Below are 17,139 nucleotides of genomic sequence, written 5' to 3'. Positions count from 1 at the left end.
ACGCACCGCAACGAAAAATAGCCCCCACTCTCCACAACTAGAGAAAGCCCGTATGCCGTAACAAAGACCCAACGCAGCCATAAATAAATAAATAAATAAATATATTTATTTATTTAAAAACAAAGAATGAGATATAAAATAGATAACTAGTAAGAACCTGCTGTATAAAAAAATAAATAAAATTCAAATAAAAAAATAGAATGAGTGAGAGTCTCTTTTTAAGATGTATTGGTGTTACCAAACCGAGTTCTTTGCCCAATGTGCAGCAAGACAAACTCTTGAGATGCCGAAGTTTGCAGCAGGGGAAAGGTTTATTCACGAAAAGGGAGAATAAATTTTAAATCCACCTACCCTAAGGCAAGGGGCTTGGGATATTTATGGGATAAAGAAGTAGGGTGGTCTGAGGCCTGGGGAAAGGTGAATGGAGGTAAGGTGGTGAAGTAACCCATGTTCTGCGCATGCACAACTGAGCTACATGCTTTTTCATGGGATGCTTGTTCAGAAAATGGAGGGGTTAGTATGATCTGAGGGTGGAGTGTTTTGGCCTTCTGATGTCAAAAGGTCATCTATCCAATAGTGCAGAAGGCCCAATTGAATAGTTGGTGGTCTCGACCAATATGAACTGGGCAAGACTAACTCCATGTTCCTGAAAAACAACTTTTGAAACCGTTACTATAGTGATCCATACGTCAGAGGCGTTATCTATAGGGGGCGGTTAAAGGAGTCTTGTGATATATTGTCTAAGCTATGTGAAGCTTGAAGGGTGTGCAATTTGTAGGAACAGTTAAGGCAGGTTTGATCAGTGAAGGCAGGTTACGTGATATGATTGATTAAGCAAGTTGTAGTTTAAGGGATCTGTTGACTGCCCTTGCTTTCATTATCCCACAGGTTTAGCTTGAAGGAGAACATTGACCACCTGGAAACAAGCGTAGGCAGTTGAGGGGATGGGGTGGAAGCAGCACTCAAACATATTTTCCAAAAGTGGTGCCTCTAATAATTCTTTCAGGTATCTGTTAAAATGGTGGTTGTTATGATTTTGGTGACAATATCTTAGAGGAAGCAGTATGAACATAAAACTATGAGATATGTAGTGAAAGTAATCAGAGGGTGGTATCTCTTTTATATGTTTGCTGCCCCATCAACCATACTCTGTACCCTCCAAATGTGGCCTTCCTTCATCCATTCTATGAATATTTGTTGAATGCCTAGGTACCAGGTCATGTTCTAGGTGGCTGGGAATAAAGCCATGTGCAATTCAGATAGGATCCCTTGCACATATGCCTGCTTTTACAAAGCATATTATGCAAAGTCCAACATGGTAGAAGAATTTTACATGTTGTCTTCCAATATTAGCCTGCTCCATAAAAGAAGGATTAGGTTTGTTCTGAGTGGCCCAGACAGCAGATGGAAGACTTGTGCGTGGAAACTGTAGGGAGACAGATCTGACTCACACGTGGAAAAACTTTGGTTACAGCCCTTTGACTGTGAAATGGGCAACCTTAGAGGAGGAGGGGGTTCTTGTCAGTGACTGTTAGAGTCTGGAGGACAGCTTTCTAAGGACACTGTGGGGAGGATGATTAGGAAGCAATTGGTGCTATGAAAAGAGACTGGATTCTGGTGTCAAATCCTGGCTCTTTCATAAACTGGCTATGTGGCCTTGGGTGAGTTACTTGACCTCTCTGAGCCTCAGCCTCCTTACCTAAAAAGAGGGTATAATATCTGTGTCACTGGGGGTGACTGTAACATAGATAGTTTAGCCATCTGTGTTAGCACAATGCCCAGGACATACTAAACACTCAAATGCCCTCTATTTTTTTTTTATCATTACTGGTGATTTTTAAAAGTTATTTCCTTATTACGGTTTGATCAGAACCACTCACATACATGTTTTGCATGAAGCCAACTTTACCAAAGATTTGGTAGAAAACAATTTACAATGGAATATTAGCCATCCTTAAAATAGTCCCTCAACTACTCTGCGATTCTGCTGCAGCCTCCAGTCGTTTGCCTTCCTTCTTCTCCCCTTCCTTCCAGATCACTCCTTGAGCTCTAAATTCTTCTCACACTATCATGCAGTTTTATTCAGCTTCCTCAGCCCTGATTTGCAACTGTGCTGTTTTCCACCCGAGCATGTCGAGATGCTCAACTGATCATTAACTTGTGTGAAAGCACAAAGGCCGGGCGGAAAGCTTGAGATTTATCATATCAAGGTTCTTTCACCCAGAAACCAATCCAACTTTTCTTTTCTCCAAAGTATATTCACCAAGCTTCCACCCAATATACAGAGAATGAGTATATAAAAATAGATTTAAAATTACATCAACTTTTCACTTCTTGGTCAGAGGCTTAGGGTCCAGAAACTGGAGAGAACATTAGATTTTTTTTCAGGTATCTGTTAACATGACGGTTGTTAAGACTATAGTAAAAATATTTTAGAGGGAGCCATGGGAGCATAAGACTGTAAGATATGGGATCAAAGGTAGAAAGTGATCAAAGGGTGGTATCTCTTTTACGAACTTTTACCAAAGGGCTATATTATTTAACTATGTACATATAAAGTATAATTGTAATGTAAGGCTCTATAAAAATCTTTATAGCAGACTTGGGCGGGATTCTCTAAATTCACTGAGATTTTATGATTCTTGTTGGACTGATCTGACTGAAAATCATGGAAACAAGCTGGACTATGTTCACCCTGTTTCCTTTACCCTCTGGCTTCATGGGGCTCAGAGGACAGGAGGGAAGTTATGACTATTCTCCTGCCCCTTCCTGCTGGGCCATTATTTGTGTCCCTCTTAAGCGTGGCCACAGCTCCCTCCCCATGCCCAGTGAGCCCTAGAGGTGGTACCAGTTTCCTTCTCCTGTTAATTGGGGGTGCTTCATGATCCCTGTCTCTTTACTCTTGTCCACACCTCTGTAAAGAGTCCCTTCACACACTCTTCAGTTTCCCCTTTGAATACGCTACCATTTCCTGTCCCAGAACTCTGATGCTTTACAAAGGTAACTTTCAAACAAAAGATAAAAATCATGACTTTCATGCAACTACAGAATGAACACATCATCACATTGTGTACTTTTAACATCTTATGATTTTATCAATTATACTTCAATAAAGCTGCAAAAATAAAATGAACACACCAAAATTTTAATTAACACATTCATTAAATGAGGGAATCAGAAAAGGTATTACAACTAGTTCAAAGGAGAAGCCAAAAAATAGGATTACAGAGATGAATTTGTAAAGGGCTGTAAAACTGGCTTTTCCCCTTACGAGTCCGGAACCCTCCACCTCCACCTCCACCAGACAGAACGTATTTGCATGGATATAGGCAAGAATTATTTGCATTATCAGTTACCTACAATTTACATAGTTATAAATAGCTCAAAGACAGTGAGTCAGAATCAGACACCCTAAGAAGTTGTGCTCTGAACAATGCATGGTAGTTTACTGAGGCATGATTTCCCCCTACCTACCTTTACCTTCTTTCTTTAAGGAGGACCGTCATTCAAGTGATTACCTGTGCAGTGATGTGGAGGCCATCCTGTTCACCAGGACTTGTTTTAGAGAAATCCCCGTATTTATCTGGTGTAGGTATTTGATGTGCTGCTGGAGTTGAGAGGGAGATCCCCAGGCAACGAGTAACAGAACAGCCCTGCAGGAAGCTAGGAGAGGAATCCACTCCGCAGAGCTCAGGAGGAGGGGAGGTGGCATTTGCAAAGGCTGTTTCACAATGAGAGCGCCCCCTGAACCCTCAGTAAAGTTCACTAGAAAAAGAAAAAGATGGTTGAGACTGGGTCTTTTGTGCCTTTGTGCAAATTGGTGAAAGGGGTGAATTTTGCATGAGAATTGGGGGCAGCATTTGCACTTGAGGAGCCTAAGCAGTGGTCGGGTTGAAGGGGACTCTGAGGTCAAAAACCCCTAAGAGTTTACAGACCTGACAGAACTCTGGACCTGGACAAACTGGAATTAGCCATTTGAGCTAATTCTGGGGGCAAGTAGTCTGCTGATGTCTGAATTATATATGCCATCAGCACAGTTGTTCTCTTTAAAATTTTGTTGTGGGGGAGGGCGTCCAAATTTCTAGTTTCACCATCAATTTCCCTTTCTTTCTTTCATTTCTTTCCTTCTTAGGTTTATAGCTGCCTAGTTCTGGGGTTCACTCATTCTGTAAATGTTTCTTTAGACATGCTGTGTCCTGGGCAGGCACTAGTTTAAGTTCTGGGGATACAGCATCGTACAAGACATCCAGGTCCCTACTGTCATGGGGCTTCCATGATAAGGGGAAGAGACAGAGAATAAATATATAAGATTATCTCAGAGAGTGCTACAGGCTATAACAATAATAAACAAGAGTAGTGTGTGTGTGTGTGTGTGTGTGTGTGTGTGTGTGTGTTGTATGGAGGCTGAGATTAGGACCTTCAGAGGCCCTAAAAAAAAAAAGATGTTAATGTGACTCCTCCCACCATGAGCCTCAAAAAAACCAATCATCGCTACTGCAAGAAACAAAACAAAAAATCCCTAAGCTTGTTGGCCTTCATTCATAATTCAGCGAAAAAGTCATTAGGTGAGATTTTGGATTATGATTGTTATGATTCCCTCAAAACACATAGCTGGCTACGGTCATCACCTCAACTTGCAAATAACCGCGGGCAAGGCACAGAATTAAGGCTGAGGCGCTGGTCTTTTGCTTCCTGGGCGCTGTCCTCTCCAGCCCCCTCCTCCACTCTCAGGAGATCAACTGAAAGGCTTTTTCAAAGGTCCTTTTCCATTTGTTCTGCCTGTGGAGGTGCCCCCCACTGTCTGTCAGGAAACTATAACTTAAGATTCTGTAAAAAGCTTGGAGCTACAGCCATGTCCTCTTCAGAACAATGTGAGTTGCCATATTTCACTGATACTTAGAATTTTTTTCTTTCACATTTTAACACTTCACAAATCAATAAGGTCTTACAATTCCTATCAGAACAGGTGTTGACATTGCCTTTTTTTTTTTTTTTTTTGCGGTACGCGGGCCTCTCACTGTTGTGGCCTCTCCCGTTGCGGAGCACAGGCTCCGGACGCGCGGGCTCAGCGGCCATGGCTCATGGGCCCAGCCGCTCCGCGGCATGTGGGATCTTCCCGGACCGGGGCACGAACCCGTGTCCCCTCCATCGGCAGGCAGACTCTCAACCACTGCGCCACCAGGGAAGCCCTTGCCTATGTTTTTGATCATCAAAACTTGCAGACTGGGTATCAGCTGTCTGGAAGAAAATCCTGAAGAGTGAAGCGCTCTCTTAAGAAATGCTGCATCACAATACTATTTTTTGGAAAAGACATTTATTATTTTGAGCTAAAGGTTAATTTTAGATTCAAACTGTAAATATAAAGAAGTTCTTGGAGAATCTTAACCAATTTATTTCACTTACTTTTTCCTATTATATGCATAAGGAATAAAATGATTAAAATCTGTCTAAATGTATCTAGAGCTCTTAGTAAGATAAAATTTTAAGGGATAAGAAAGCATTGTCATTGGCAACCTTTTAAAATTCTTACTAGAAGGAATATCAGGAGACAATAAACTGTCTCTAATGCAACTGGTAATTGGAACTGAGATCACCTGGGGAGGGTACAGGACGCCAGAGACAATCCCTCACAGCAAAAATATTTAAGGCATGACAATAGTGGAAGCCAAAGAAAAAGCGCTTTCAAAAATGAGGGAGCATTCGATATTGTTAAATATTCTCCAGCAGTCAAGTAAAATGAGAACGTAGAAGTGTGCTTTAGACTTAATAACCAAAAAGTTGGTGGTGGCTTTGGAACAAGTGGCTTCATGAGAACAGTGATGAGGAAGTAGAGATGATAACTGTAAATAAATAGTCATTGGGAAGGACCACTGTGGAGTTGGTTTATTTATATATTTTACAATGGGAAAGTCTTGAGTATGTCTAACTGCTGGAGGTGAGGAACTTATGAAGCAAGCTGGATATAAAGAAGAGGGAGAGGTTAAGTGCCTGAATAGGGTCCCGGAGGACTGGAAGCGTTGCCTTAGATGGGAGGAGGGACACATCTTTGATTGGGATGCGTTATCAGTATGTTTAAGAAATGTGTGGCATTGATATGGGCAGACCTGGGCTGGAATCAAGGCTCCACCACTTTCTAAATGGGTAACCTTGGCTAAGTTCCTCACTCTTACTAATGATTACAGCCATTTCTCTTTCTGTGGCATAGGCACTAACCAATGAAGCAGTTATTTTAACAGAGAATGCTGAGGCTGTATAGCCTAGTGGAGAAAACATTGTGTGTTAAATCAGACCAGGGCTCAAATCTAGTCAGGAAATTGAGAAAATCGTTATACAATAATTTGCATTTTTTGTGTGTGTGAAGCAGGAGGTATAGTGTGCTTGAAGCTAAAGGGAAAGGTGGGAGAAGCTCACTGGATAAACCATCTAAGGAAAGGAAGTTCAGAATAACTATGCCTTCTTTTGATAATCCTTCTAGAGATGCGTTAGGGTTGATGGATTTTACTTTGTATTAAGCAGGACTCTTGCAGACTCAAGTACAGAAAACCTAGTTCAAACTTCCTTAAATAAAAGACCATTTTTTTCTCAAGTCACTGAAAAATTCTTTGAGTGGTACATCCAAAGCATCAGAGTGTGTCCTGCCCTCCTCTTCCTCCTTCTTCCTCCCATATTTCAGCTCTGCTATTCTTGGTGTTGGGGTTTCTTGTGAAGCTTCACAAGGCTGACTCCCTGCATTATTTTAGAGATGGACAGAGTAGCAGCAGGCTTTAGTCCCTGATGGGCAAAAGCTCAGTAGTGAGCACCCCTCATTGCTCTAGAAAAACACTAGGATTGACTCTGGCCAGGCTGGGGCCATGTTTCCAGCCCTGGAAACTGGAAGTAGGTGTGGAGAGGTGGTACACACACACCTATACCTATCCAACATCAGGGACTGAATTAGAAGAAAGGGAAACAGCAGATTCTTTCATCTGAAGGGATGCTGGGCAGGTAAAGAAACAACACATCATTTCCATGTTCTGCAGACTGGTAATGTGTTTTCTTATTAAACACTGGGATTTAATGGAGACATTCAATCCATGAAATGTGACATTCTCTCACAGGATAATGATTTTTTTCTCTATTTTTATTCCCTTCATTTCCAGATTATTTAGGTCAGATAATGTGCATACACATTTCTACCCTCTTTTAGAGGAGATTTAGAAAAAAGAAACAAGATTCACCTTGATGTGACATATATCTTGGAGAATCAGGTTGATCTTAAAAGTAATAAAAGTATTCTGAATCCAGCATTAGCTAGAAGAAGGCAGTTACATCCCCTCTATGTATTTTCTTTTAATTTCCTAGATCTTTTACCATTTTCTTTGGGTGAGTGACCATATCAGTCGGAATTCAGGGCATAAAAATAGAAATCATTCTAGATATTGCTGGCATGAAGGGAATTAATTCAGGAAATTACATGTCTACCAAATAGACTAAAGTAGGCTCTAGCCTGGGCCTCTGAGGATAATTTCTAGAACAATGACCCATCTGGGAATTTCTGGAAATTGAGAAGACAAATACTTGTAGCTGCAATCCACGGTCAAAAACAGGAGAAAAGAGACCACCACCAGTCAATCCTTTCTGATACTTAAAGCTAGAAGGCACTCAACACTGAACCTCCACAACCATGTTTGCTTGTGGAAACACCCACTGAGTCCACCTTGCAGATCTCAAATGAAGGAATGTAATTCATAGACTCTAATTCACGTGCAAAATCCCTAGCTATAAGGGAGTCTGGAAAAGTATTTTTAGCTTTCCAGCCCTTCTAACTAGAAGAAGGGTGGAATAGAGGTTGGGCAAGCCAATCTATCACAACGGTCTTAGGCATCTTATTCATTTGTTTTCTGGCAGGAGTAGTTGGGTTGTTTGTGGTGGCAACAGGCAAAGGGAAACTGAAGAATTGTTGCTGCTTGAGAAAGGAAAAGTCAAATTCAAAAACTTAACTCTTAGAGTTAGCCTGACCCTTACTTCAGTCTTTTTCTTTTGTTACTGATTTAGAGAAGTCACTATAACCAGACCAACATATCACTGCTTCTGTGGGTCAGCCACCAGAACTGGAAGATTGTTCCCCATTCAGTTGTAATGGGATTCACTGTAATGGGATTTTGCTTCTAGCAGGGCAGGTGTCTTGAAGGCATGACCCATAAAAGTAGCCTAAAATGAATGTTATCTATCCTGTCAAGACAGTGAAAGCTATAGACTCACATATAACAAATACTAAAATGTGCCCTGATTGCACTTTATCCACAAGTCTGAGGATGTTAGGGGGTTGGAAATTGTATAAAGTGAGTAGATTGGTGTCTATTTCCTAGAGGCCTAGGTTATAATCCTGCTTACTCCATATACCGTTTTACAGATGAGGAAATTAAACCATTCGGGGTAAGTAAACTTGCCCAAGGTCACACAAGTAGGAAGTGGCAGAGAAGTAACCTGAACCTTGAATGAAGATCGACTCCACAGACCCTTGCTGCCCAACGTGTCATCCGTGGACCAGCAGCATTGCAGCACCTGGAGCTCATTAGAAATGTTGACTCTCAAGTTCTTTTCCAGGCTGCCTGAAGCAGCACCTGCATCTTAAGATCCCTAGGTGATTCTCGGGCATGTTAAAGTGTGATGAGGACGGCTCTTAACCACTTTGTTGATTTAAGACTTCCTAACCAGGGTGGCTTTCTCAGTTTGGTAAGTGCCCTAGAAGTTGTTCCATTAGCAATTTGATGACACCATGGAATCAAACAGACCCCCAGCTTTCCTAGGGAAAAGTGCCTTTTTTTGTTTGTTTGTTTGTTTTGTTTTTTTGGACTTTATCAGGTCTTTCAGTCAATGCATTGTGACATGTGCGAGGGAGAAATGGGAGTTGTTCCAACTGTCCTTCCAATGACAGACTTGGTCTACTGTAAGTGATGTAACTCAAGCACGAGATGGGCTCTGTGAGCACATCCTCTTCTGCGTAGCAGTAAAGGTATAAGCAACAAAGCTACAACATGCCTTCCCATTACAGGGAACCAAAGAATCAACAGTGTGGGTGAAGAACTGAGGAAGGGTTCAAAAAAAATAATCCTTTCTTTTTACACTCTTCCATTTCAGAAAAAAAAAAAAATCAAGAAGAATCAGTACATAGCAATTTCAAGATGCCTACAGACTGACTTTGTGCGCAGGCTCCCACCCCAACCCACATTTTGGTCATTGTATTAAGGGCTTGAAACAATTGAACACAGAAGTAAGGTCACTCTTGTTGTACAAAATGACCTATGTTGATAAGCAGTTTAAGAGTTAGGCTCCCAGTATTTTTTAGTTACGGGTACTTGGACTTGCAGATTGTAGCTATAACAGGTAAATCACAGAGTATGATAGACCTTGAGAGTGAGGAAACGAAAGGCCAGCGACAGTTAAACTATGATTCCCCATCTGTAAAATGAGGAAGTAGAACTAGATTTCCATGCTTCCTTCCTATTTTAACATTTTATGAATCTATGTAACAAGTGTGATTATAAAAATAGCTAACATTTGGGCTTCCCCGGTGGCGCAGTGGTTGAGAGTCCGCCTGCCGATGCAGGGGACACGGGTTCGTGCCCCGGTCCGGGAAGATACCACATGCTGCGGAGCGGCTGGGCCCGTGAGCCATGGCCGCTGAGCCTGCGTGTCCGGAGCCTGTGCTCCGCAACGGGAGAGGCCACAACAGTGAGAGGCCTGCGTACAGCAAAAAAAAAAAAAAAAAAAAAAAAAAAAAAAGCTAACATTTAGTGAGCACTTTCTGATCATCTATTTCTTATAAAAATCCACGAGATAGGTACTAGTATCAATCTTACTTTACAAATGGAGACACTGGGGCACAGACATGTCAGTCACTAACCGGGGTTATATTTCTAAGACGGGGAGCTAAGTCACACCCTGGCAGTCGTGACTGCAACCGCATTCTTGTTCTATCACCTCCTACTTTATGGCAAATATGCCTCTAGCTTCCAAGCTCTCACTACTTGGAAGCACCACACACAGAGATGAGGCATTTCCACATAGAGGGTGGACCCCTTGCCATAAATATTCAGGCCGTCCAACGACCTCTATAGCAGCTCTCAACCTGAGCTACACTTTGAGTCACCTGGGGAGCCTTAAATAGCACTAATGCCTAGGGTCCCACCCTCAGAGATTCTGATAAAGTCAGTCTAACATGAGGTCTGGGCACTAGGACTTTTAAAAAATGTTTCTTAGGAATTCAAATAAGCAGCCCAGATTGAGAATGACTACTTCCAGTTTTCCAGGAATGGGGTTTGTTCTGAAGGCAAGTTCTACCCACACAGAACCAGGTACTGACCTTATGTGTCAACCGTTGATACCTTGTTGCAAGATTTTTAATCTGCTACTTATGTAAATTTACCTGTGTTCATCAGTACCATCTGTTATCTTAGATAAGCTTCCAATAAAAGGTCAGAGCCCATGTCTTATTTGTATGTGTATCCCCAGAGCCTAGTAACATCCTAGAAATTTTATTTCTAATTGGGAAAAAAATGATGAAACCACACTAACCATCTCCATATTACAATCACAGGATCTGTTACAGTGACAATAACAGAATCTTAAATCTATCTACTGGTTATTGTTGAACTGAATTCTTATCTGCTAGGCTTCGAGATAGTAAAAGCAGCACACTGTCCCTGTAGTTTGAGATTTCTTGGGGATGTTCTCAAAGAATGAAGAGTGTGTGAGAAATTTTATCTAACCTCTGCTAATACGACATGTCTCTGCTTATTTCCATGACCCCGGCACAGGCAGCCTGACAGAGAGATGCTCCAGGGTCAAGGCAAAGAGACTGAGGCACTTAAGCTTTGCTGACTGCTACAAAAATCACACTTGCTTTCCTTCATTCCAGTATAGCCATGGACCATTACCCGGTTAGCTTTTCCTTTTGTGGTGCCTGGTCTACCTTGCACTGTGCTAGACAAGTTTTCTCACTCTGACTTGTGTTTTACAGTTCACTTACCCATAGAGGATTTAACCAGGAATCGCTTTATAACACCTCCCTCCTAGATGGGTCTGTTGGTAACACCTCTGCAGACCTGGCCTCAGCCACTAGCGCACAGCACTCTCACAATCTAACAGCTGGGTCAGAGTCAGCAAAACCTGTGTTTTAAGGTACAAGGGAAAGGAAACTGTTACTCGCCATTTGACTATAATCAGGAACTAGTGGAGGAACAGATGCCCACTAGCCTCTCTGCAATAGCCAGTCTTCTGAAATCATTCTTCAGTTTGTTTCCTCCATCTCTTTGAAGCTCAGTGCACGTGGCTGGACCACGGAAGTCCAACCAGAGGATGGACCATCCATCCTTTGGTCTCAAGGAACTGCCTTTAATCATTTACTTCATGCTACCCAAGCTGATCAAACAATCCTTCCACATTCCTGTTTTCTCAGCTCTGGGGATGTATTTATGTGGAAGCCAGCCACCTACAGCATTTCACTCTTTCCTCTTTTAAAACAAAACAGTCCGTCAGTCCCAGCCTGTCTTCCCACATTGTCCTTCTGTGGGTTAGGGTACTAGAGATGAGCTTCTTATTGTTTTCATTTAGGGTAGAAGGCTAGAACTTATCCTTACTTCTCTGGTCTGGACAACTTAAAGCATTCCCCACTGACATCAACCCCACATTCTAGAATATTCTGAACCACAAGGGCATAACATAAGCCATGATGCACTGTGAGGTTGTGGCAATGACACGTCAGTGTTTGCAGACAGGTCCAAGGATCCCCTGTAATAATACCACTATCACTCCTAGGTGTCCCTATATTTTATGAGGGGGGAGAAGTGAATAGAATCACAGGAGTCATATAAAGCACTGCCACGACCTCCAGCCAAGAGCATTTATGCCATAGCCTAGCCAAACCACAGTTACTGACACTTTTATAACAGTTATGTTGATTACACATTATTGCAGTGATTTAAACTGGGTATACCCATAGGACTGTGGCTAATAAAGGGTCACAGCCACTGGCCTATCACTAAAAAGTGCCAATCACTCATTTCTTTGGGTGATAACATCTGTCTGATCTTCCAAGAAAGCTAAGACTTAACACGTTACACCAAGTACAATGGAAAACTATTACCTAAGAGCCTGGGCATATAATACATTTTAGATTGGAAATTTATTCAGGCCAGGGCATGCTATATTGTCTGGGTGCTATATACATACCTTATATTTATTAAATTGTGATAATACAGCTAGAGAAGTTTCGTAAAATTGCTTAAATTTAAACGAAATCCATTGGTGAGGAAAATATTTTCTGACCTGTCAATTCTGCCAAATCAGTCCTTGGTGACCAGTATAATGAGTCATGTCACAGCTGGCCTGCTCTCACATCCAAAGTGTGTTCTAAGAAGAAAGCAACTTAGCCATAAGAACTTTTCACTTCATGCCATGGTATCATTGCTAAATGACGCGCTATCCTTCACAGGCATCATAAGCCTTTGAAGCAAATGAATCAACACATACAGACATCTCCCAATTTGTAGGTATCTTGAACAAACCACCTTTAAGATCATTTTCTTTTGAAAATATTCTCAACTGAACAGTAGAGCCAAAAGGGGGGAAAAAACCCCATCAATCACATTTACATTGCATTTTGGGGGGGGCACTAATATCTTTGGCTGATGTGACATTATTCTTAGTGTCCCATATAAATAAAAACACGAAAAACTTTACAGTTTAGTTTGATGAAATAAAAAGGCAATTCACATTATTTATAATTTCACATATACAATGCTGTGTTACTAAGCAATGAACACGTCCATAAAAAAATTTATTTCACACTTTTATACAAATATCCACAGGTATTTTTCTAATCATGAAATAATTTTACAATGCTAGTTAGTATAAAAATGTATCAAATGCAAACAGACCAGTGACTTGACTTGAGATGACATTTTTAATAACTATAAATTTAAACACCACTACATTCTTGCTTCTTTTGTTGTTGAACCACCCTTGTACCCCCCCCCCTTTTAGGACATTCACTTTTATAACAAAGGTCTATAAACACTTTCAAAATATCAGCTTCTGAGCAACCTATACGCCAGTGCACTAGGTTGCAAGTTACCTAAGCAAGAAACTGAGATTTTAAACACTGTTATGACCTGTTTTAGAGAAATCTTTGTAAACAAAATATCACTTATAAAACTATTTTTGTTTGGAAAATTCCAAAGTACAACTAGTATCTTAAGGGCACAACATTTCTGAAAAGAAAAAAAAATTAAAACTCCAAAGCAACAATGGCACACGTAGCTGTATTTTGTTCTTTTAAAAGATTCTGGGGGCTTCCCTGGTGGCGCAGTGGCTGAGAGTCCGTCTGCCGATGCAGGGGACGCGGGTTCGTGCCCCGGTCCGGGAGGATCCCACATGCCGTGGAGCGGCTGGGCCCGTGAGCCATGGCCGCTGAGCCTGCGTTCCGCAACGGGAGAGGCCACAACAGTGAGAGGCCCGCATACCGCAAAAAAAAAAAAAAGATTCTGAGATGCTGCTTACACTATAGCCAAACAAATTAGCACCTGTTTGCTGTTGCGCCCCATATAACTTAACATTTTGAAGTACAGTGATTTTTTAAAATTTAGTTTTCATATCTATTCAATCTCTATTGAAGGTATTATATAATAATATCTTCCTCCTCCCTCCCCTTCATCTTTAAAACTAAACAATTTAAAGTTCTTTTTTAGAGTAGTCAAAGTCTTTTGGGGGATGCAGACAGGAGAGGAAACAAAGCAAAAAACAGAACATCAACTCACTGATTAAATGCTTTCAGTAACATTTAAAAATGTCAAAGCCACGATGTTCTGACTTTTGGTTATTAGGTATTCAGTAGTCTTACGCTGGATCGGTTTGGGTCCACCCTAGGTACTCACCGTTTCTTTCAAGTCCTGAATATACAGTATTTTCAGCAGTGACTAAACTGCACTAAAGTCCAACAAACAATCCCATCATTTCCAAGAGTTCCTGAAAGTTATAGCATGAAATTCAGAAATATCACACAGGGTTCTAAACTAAAAAATATCTGCTGTCTTTAAGAATTAAACATCTTACAGTTAAATCCTATTTCTTAAATGTTTTGGGTCTGGAGGGAGGGGGTGAGGGCTGCCACGAAGGGAGATGTTTTAATAACTTAAACTTATCTGTAAAGTATAACAACTCTGATACATTTATAAAGAATTACTGTTTTCTTTAGGCAGTCAATAATTTAGGTCCAACCAACGACCTCTCGTGTTCTAATTCTGATTGCTTAATCCAACCTGAAGGGTAAACTGGAGAATCTTTGGCCTGTTAGTCAATAAAAAAATGGTTTGTAAAAAAGAAAAATAAATACCATATACAAATAAGTATAACTAGCATTCAAATCTGTTATGCCTGTGTGTTTTAGTGAAAGGGGAATTAAACCTGTGTATTTGGTGTGAGCAGGTATTCACACATCTAGGAAATGGAAAAAGATGGCAGGATGGCGGCATCACCTTCTATTGCACACTTAATTTACGGGAGCACTTTAAACTGAACCCAGCTACCCTGGCGGCATAGTCTTGTAACACAGGACAGTTGACTTGTAGGTTCTCTGGTCCCGCGAGAAGAACATTTGCAGAGGTGGTGCCGAGGTCAGGACGGTCACTCTGTTGGCGCAGTGGTTGTGGTGGCTTCTTCCAGCTATACCATCAAGAGGATGTGGCAGGTCCTTCCCCAGCACAGGTAAGTCAGTCACACCAAAAACAAAGGCAACCCGGAACATTAAATTAAGGCAGTTAAAGAAAAATCCATTCCAACAGCCTTCAAATTGGCCGTGCAAAACAGGAGCCTCAGGCTACAGAACAATGTCCACAGTTAAAACTGTAGGCTTGTACTGTGTGTAGTCTGTCTGAAATCTATATTCAGGTATTGAACAGGCTTTTCAATCCATTTGAATTTCTGGGTTGGGGAAAAAAAAAAAAAGGCAGTTTGGGTACTGTCAAGCTTTTTTGGCCCCCCTAGGAGTAGCTTTCATTTTCATTCCACCTTGTGATCCACTGTTTTTTTTCAAGGTTATCATTATATTTTTCATCTTGGATCTCTCGCTCCTCTTTCCGGATCCTTACAGCATGGTATCGGGGAACACTATCGTCGTACCTAGAGCGTTTAAAGAATCCACACTGGAGGCGGGGGAGAAAGACACAGAAACAAATTAAATAATTCCAACAAGAGCAAATCCACTAGATGGCAATGTCTAAGCTTTCTGTTCAGCTATGCCTAACTTTGGACTTGGACAAAGAATAACACATGGTTTTCTTTTAAGAAGGAACCAATAGGTCAAAAAGAAATGATAACAGCCGGTGGGGATAAACGGAAGAGAACAGCTGTAAAACCGGAAGAAAAGTCCCTTTTTCCATCTTGTCTTTCCATCTTATAACAATGTTAGTTGCCTCTAACAGTTGAAGAGCTTATGAAACAGTGCTTCCATTTTTTATAATCACAATACTGTATGTAAAAGATCTAATTTTCAGATTATTAGAACATCATGTTAGTTTCAAGAACACATTTTTTTCAAGGCCATACACCAAAGATTATTTGATGCCCTCTTCCACTAACAAAATGGAAATCAGGTCACAAATATTTTATAAATTACTACTTGAAGTGGGTCAATTTAAGAAATCTCTCCTCCAAGGCTCCAGTACTTATCTCTCAATAGCTAGAAGGTAATTTATACTGCCTGGATTTCCAAACAAAGCTTCCAAACTAAGCTGTTTCATTAATAAATCATGTAGTAACTGTGTCCTGCAATAAAATCATTTATGTACTGCAAGGAATTTGAGGAAACTATCACTTGACTGAATTTCAGAGCATCCCATAATTTCTTTTTTTTTGGCGAAAAGACAACATTTACATTTAAATTATTAATGAATATATATTTTATTGATCTTTAAAAAAATATTCAATCTGATCCAAAGTAGATTTTTATTGAGAACATATCTGGAAATTTAAAAATCAGATTGAATTTTTTAAGTGAATAAAATATATATGTATTTTTTAAAAAGATGTGTTTTTAATTTAAAAATGCAGATTAAAAGGTGGATGAGGAAGATACTTAGAATGGTTGGTTAATGTGTTTACTATGTGACATCAACAGGAACAGAACATTTGTTTTGAATGATGTTAAGTTATAAAAATGGCACGGGGCAAAATAATGTACGAAGTTATCACTGAGTCAATGGGAAAAATGGACCAAGAAGTTTTGTTCTAAGGCCTTTTCTATTTTCTGCAAAAAAGCCAAAACACCTATCTGTTACAATATGTGGCTCTTGCCCCATTTAAACAAAGAAGAAATCAAGGGTGATACATAAAACTGAAATGGAATTGGGATTCATCGTGACAGTGCCACGGAAAGGGATTATAGGGGTAATTCTACCCTCTCATGCCCACAGAAATGGAAAAAGGAATCTCTGCCATTCCCATTTCCGTGGATTTACAAATAAGAGAAGCCAAATACAAACTTAAAATCAACTGAGACCCAAGATTTAAAAAAAAACTCTAGGAACAAGGAACAAGGTCAAACTCCATTACAACGTTCTGAAATAAACTGTCCAGGGCATTTTTATATTAGAATTTTGTATACTGAAGGCCATGTTTGGCAAAGAATCATCTGAAGTTGACCATAATGTCCATCACGCCAATAGTTAGAGTTTGTTGCAATGGTCTTTGACCCATGGTAGATATGCAGGGAAAGGAAGTTGCATGCTTAGCTAGCATAAAACAATTTCTGAGCAACAATAAAAGCATTCCAAGCCTTCCCCATCACTTCATAGCAAGGAGATCAAAAAGATGACAGTGAGAAAGGCTTCTCTTCAAGAGAAACACAATGTTTCCAACATGCAATAGGTTAATGAGGCAGTCAACACAAGCTTCTATCTGTGGGAAATTCCAAAATGGACAAGAAATCTGGGATGATTTCTTATGCATCTTTGAAATTCCAAGTGAGATGCTACATACTGGATTAACAACACATGGCAAACTGGGCTACTGTGGAGGTCTAAAGCCTCCTTTTGTGCATACATAGATTGCTGTTTTCTTCATTGCTGTGGGTAATGTTTAATAACAACGACAACAACACAA

General features: G+C 40.5%; 1 protein-coding gene across 2 annotated transcripts in view; it reads right to left on the bottom strand.

Moving 5' to 3' along the window:
- Positions 1 to 12,552: 12,552 nt before the first annotated feature.
- Positions 12,553 to 17,139, bottom strand: part of ITGA6 (integrin subunit alpha 6) — a 78,218-nt gene continuing 73,631 nt past the window's right edge. For both annotated transcript variants that reach the window (XM_082629992.1, XM_082629993.1), the window contains one exon: positions 12,553 to 15,182. Coding sequence is in view for 1 of the 2 variants with exons in the window: in XM_082629993.1 (XP_082486119.1) it covers positions 15,021 to 15,182 (162 nt within the window). In the remaining variant the exon portion in view is untranslated. The remainder of the gene's footprint in view (positions 15,183 to 17,139) is intronic.

Source organism: Mesoplodon mirus (genome assembly GCF_964341445.2).
Source record: "Mesoplodon mirus genome assembly, chromosome: 8".
Taxonomy (NCBI): Eukaryota; Metazoa; Chordata; class Mammalia; order Artiodactyla; family Ziphiidae; genus Mesoplodon; species Mesoplodon mirus.
This window is presented reverse-complemented; position numbering and strand designations above follow the sequence as displayed.